At 45.4% G+C, this 2641-nt stretch overlaps 1 protein-coding gene across 8 annotated transcripts in view; it reads right to left on the bottom strand.

The window, feature by feature from the left end:
• The window catches only part of KDM2B (lysine demethylase 2B), a 119091-nt gene that overhangs the window by 2108 nt on the left and 114342 nt on the right, over window positions 1-2641 (bottom strand). For all 8 annotated transcript variants that reach the window (XM_061603183.1, XM_061603184.1, XM_061603185.1 and 5 more), the window contains 2 exons: window positions 1777-1938; window positions 1075-1293 (listed from right to left, as the gene is read on the bottom strand). In XM_061603183.1, the coding sequence (XP_061459167.1) occupies window positions 1075-1293; window positions 1777-1938 (381 nt within the window). The remainder of the gene's footprint in view (window positions 1-1074; window positions 1294-1776; window positions 1939-2641) is intronic.

The raw sequence follows: 2641 nt of genomic DNA, 5'->3' as shown, positions 1-2641 counted from the left end.
CTGTTGGGAGACAAAGGGTGGCTTAGGACAATCATTCCCAAGCTCTGGTAGGCCCCAAGGCACTGAGGCCTCTGCTGTTATTTTGCATGAGCTGCGACTGAATAGCCCAATCGTCGGCAATTCAGAGGCCCTCAGAGGTGGCTACCTGTTGCATCCATAGGAATCTTTACTCTGGACTTGCTGCCTCTCAGATCAGGAGGACATGCTCATAATAGTGAGATATATATGAAGATGGAGTGGCCAGGGGTGGTGGTGAAGGTGTTCCTAAGAAAAGGTAGTTCTTACTTTTACAAAGGTTCCCACAAAATCTCTTGCATATACACACAGCCTGTTATCAGGAACAGAAATGTCCCGGCAGTGACAGGATGATAGGATGGCAGTTCCTGCCCTCATTCTGTGGCCCAAAATATTCAACTCAGAAAAGATGCCTCAACTATCTGAAATTAGTGGGTGTGGGCTTCACTGCAAAGGAGCTAAAGGAAACGAGACATTCTTCATCCCGTGCCTACAATTTTCAGTAGGTTGAAAGGATCATCAGTTGCTCTGTTTCCACTGCAGAAGAATCAGGCTGGCTGTCTAGGAGAAAGTTATCCAAGTGTTGATGGATTCCAACTCCCAAAAATCAAACAAGGGAAATACAGCACTGGAAACGAGAGGTTCTTAAAAGCGCACAAAACAGGTTTATTGTGGTTGTTGATTCCCAAATGCCCAACATGTTTTGGAAAACAGCCTGAATAGTATTTTTCCCTCAGAGTTCCAACAAAAATAATTGCCCCTGAAGGAGGATTCTTCCCACCCCGCCAAAAAGCAAACATGTTGGGCAATTTTTTAGGCAATTTGAGAACCTTTTCTCTTCCATTTTCTTGGATTCTAACTCCCATCAACCCTGACCTTCGGTCACGCAGTGCAAAATGGGAGGTGATACGGGTCCTGCACGTACGTGGCTGAACTTCAACCCACGAATGGGCTGTTCTGTTTTCTAGGCAACATTTCACCCTTCCTCGTGGGCCCTTAAGGTTAGATGGCTTCCTTTGGTCTGTCCATTAGGACCTTCCCCCATCCCCAATCTCATACCTTGCAAAATAACTTCTGTTAGGGAGTCCCGCGTGGTGGTTCCTACAGCTGTCAGCAGGTTGATGGACTGATCCGTCATGTGGTTGCAGTAGCTGAGGTTGAGCTTGGACAGAAGAGGCATGTGCCGGATAATCAAGCGCAGGGATGCATCTGTGATATCTAAGCCAGACAGGCACAGCTCTGTGATATTGCGCAGCTTGCTCCGGTTGTCAATTTGGCCTATAACAACAAGGGGGGGGACACAAGGAAAGAGAAAGGTTTTGTTTTGTTATTATTTCAGTTGTCCAACCACTTGAGGCATCAGACTGAGCTACACAGGATTAAAAAGTTGCATGTGGACAGCTGGCAAAAATAGAGATTTTTATGAGCAACAACAGAAAAGTGCACTTTACACAAGAATGTAATAGAGGAGCAATCAAAGCAAATCAGGATATGGGGAGGGGGAAGATGCAACTATATCCTACCCAGCATCCCTCCCATTTATTTTCCTAATTGATTTTAAAAAGTCTGGATACTACGGTCAGAATAATTTGTATAGTAAAAAAAAACCCCATGAATTCTCAGGCAGGGTCTGAATTCTGCACTGAACCTAATACCACATTTTATGCTTTTTCTCCTGCTTGGAGACAAGGAACCCCAATACAAAGAAGGTGTTTCCCTCCAGAAATCAGCCCAGCCAGCAGTCAAAAGGAGAGGACGGACCTGGCCTGTTGTCAGTTGGTGGTGACAAAAGATCTCTCATTTGTGCATCTTTTAAGCCTTCCACCCACTGTGCATCCAGTGTTCGGAGGAGCGGACAACTGGAACTGCAGAGAGAGGACACTGCAATCCATGAGCACCCTGACAAGAGCAGATCTCGGAGACCTAGGGAGAGGACAAAACAGGAGCAAGCACCAGACAAACCGAGCAAAGATATGGGGGCGGGGGGAAGGTTTTACAATAAATGTTTTAGAAGAAAAGTTTCCTGCTCAAGACAACCAACAAGATGTCAAGCAGCAATAAGAAACCTGTGGGCCCCCAGATGCTGTTTAGACTATGTTAGCTGCTGGGAGTTTGAAACCAACAGTATCTGGAGGGCCACAGGTTTCCCTCTGTGGAAAAACCTGCTCTGCTGAGAAAGTTGTTCCTAGGCAATGCCTTTCTTTCTCCAAGGGGCAATAAACCAACAGTTCCAAAAACACTGCAGGAACACAGCGGTCTGCAGAAACACACACAGCCAGGGCTGTGGAGTCAGTATGCCAAACCTTTGACTCCGACTCCTCTATTTTTCTAATGTCTGACTCCACCCAAAATTGCTTCCGACTCCACGACTCCGACTCCACAGCCCTGGAAAGCACTGTAAATATCTTTTTAAATTGGAAGCTCTCGTAGGAGCATTTTTATCGCTGCCTGAATATGCGCTGATCTTGGCATCACAGCATTTGTCTTCATCTGGGTCCAGTGTCATACACTGACACACAAAATGTTTTCCATCTTGAGTTATGGTGAAATGCTCAACTACAGCTGACTTCATGGGAAGCTTCTTTGACATTTTGAATTTATATTTTAAAAAAATTATCAATCAAAA

This window comes from Rhineura floridana, chromosome 19, assembly GCF_030035675.1.
Source record: "Rhineura floridana isolate rRhiFlo1 chromosome 19, rRhiFlo1.hap2, whole genome shotgun sequence".
NCBI classification, from domain to species: Eukaryota; Metazoa; Chordata; class Lepidosauria; order Squamata; family Rhineuridae; genus Rhineura; species Rhineura floridana.
This window is presented reverse-complemented; position numbering and strand designations above follow the sequence as displayed.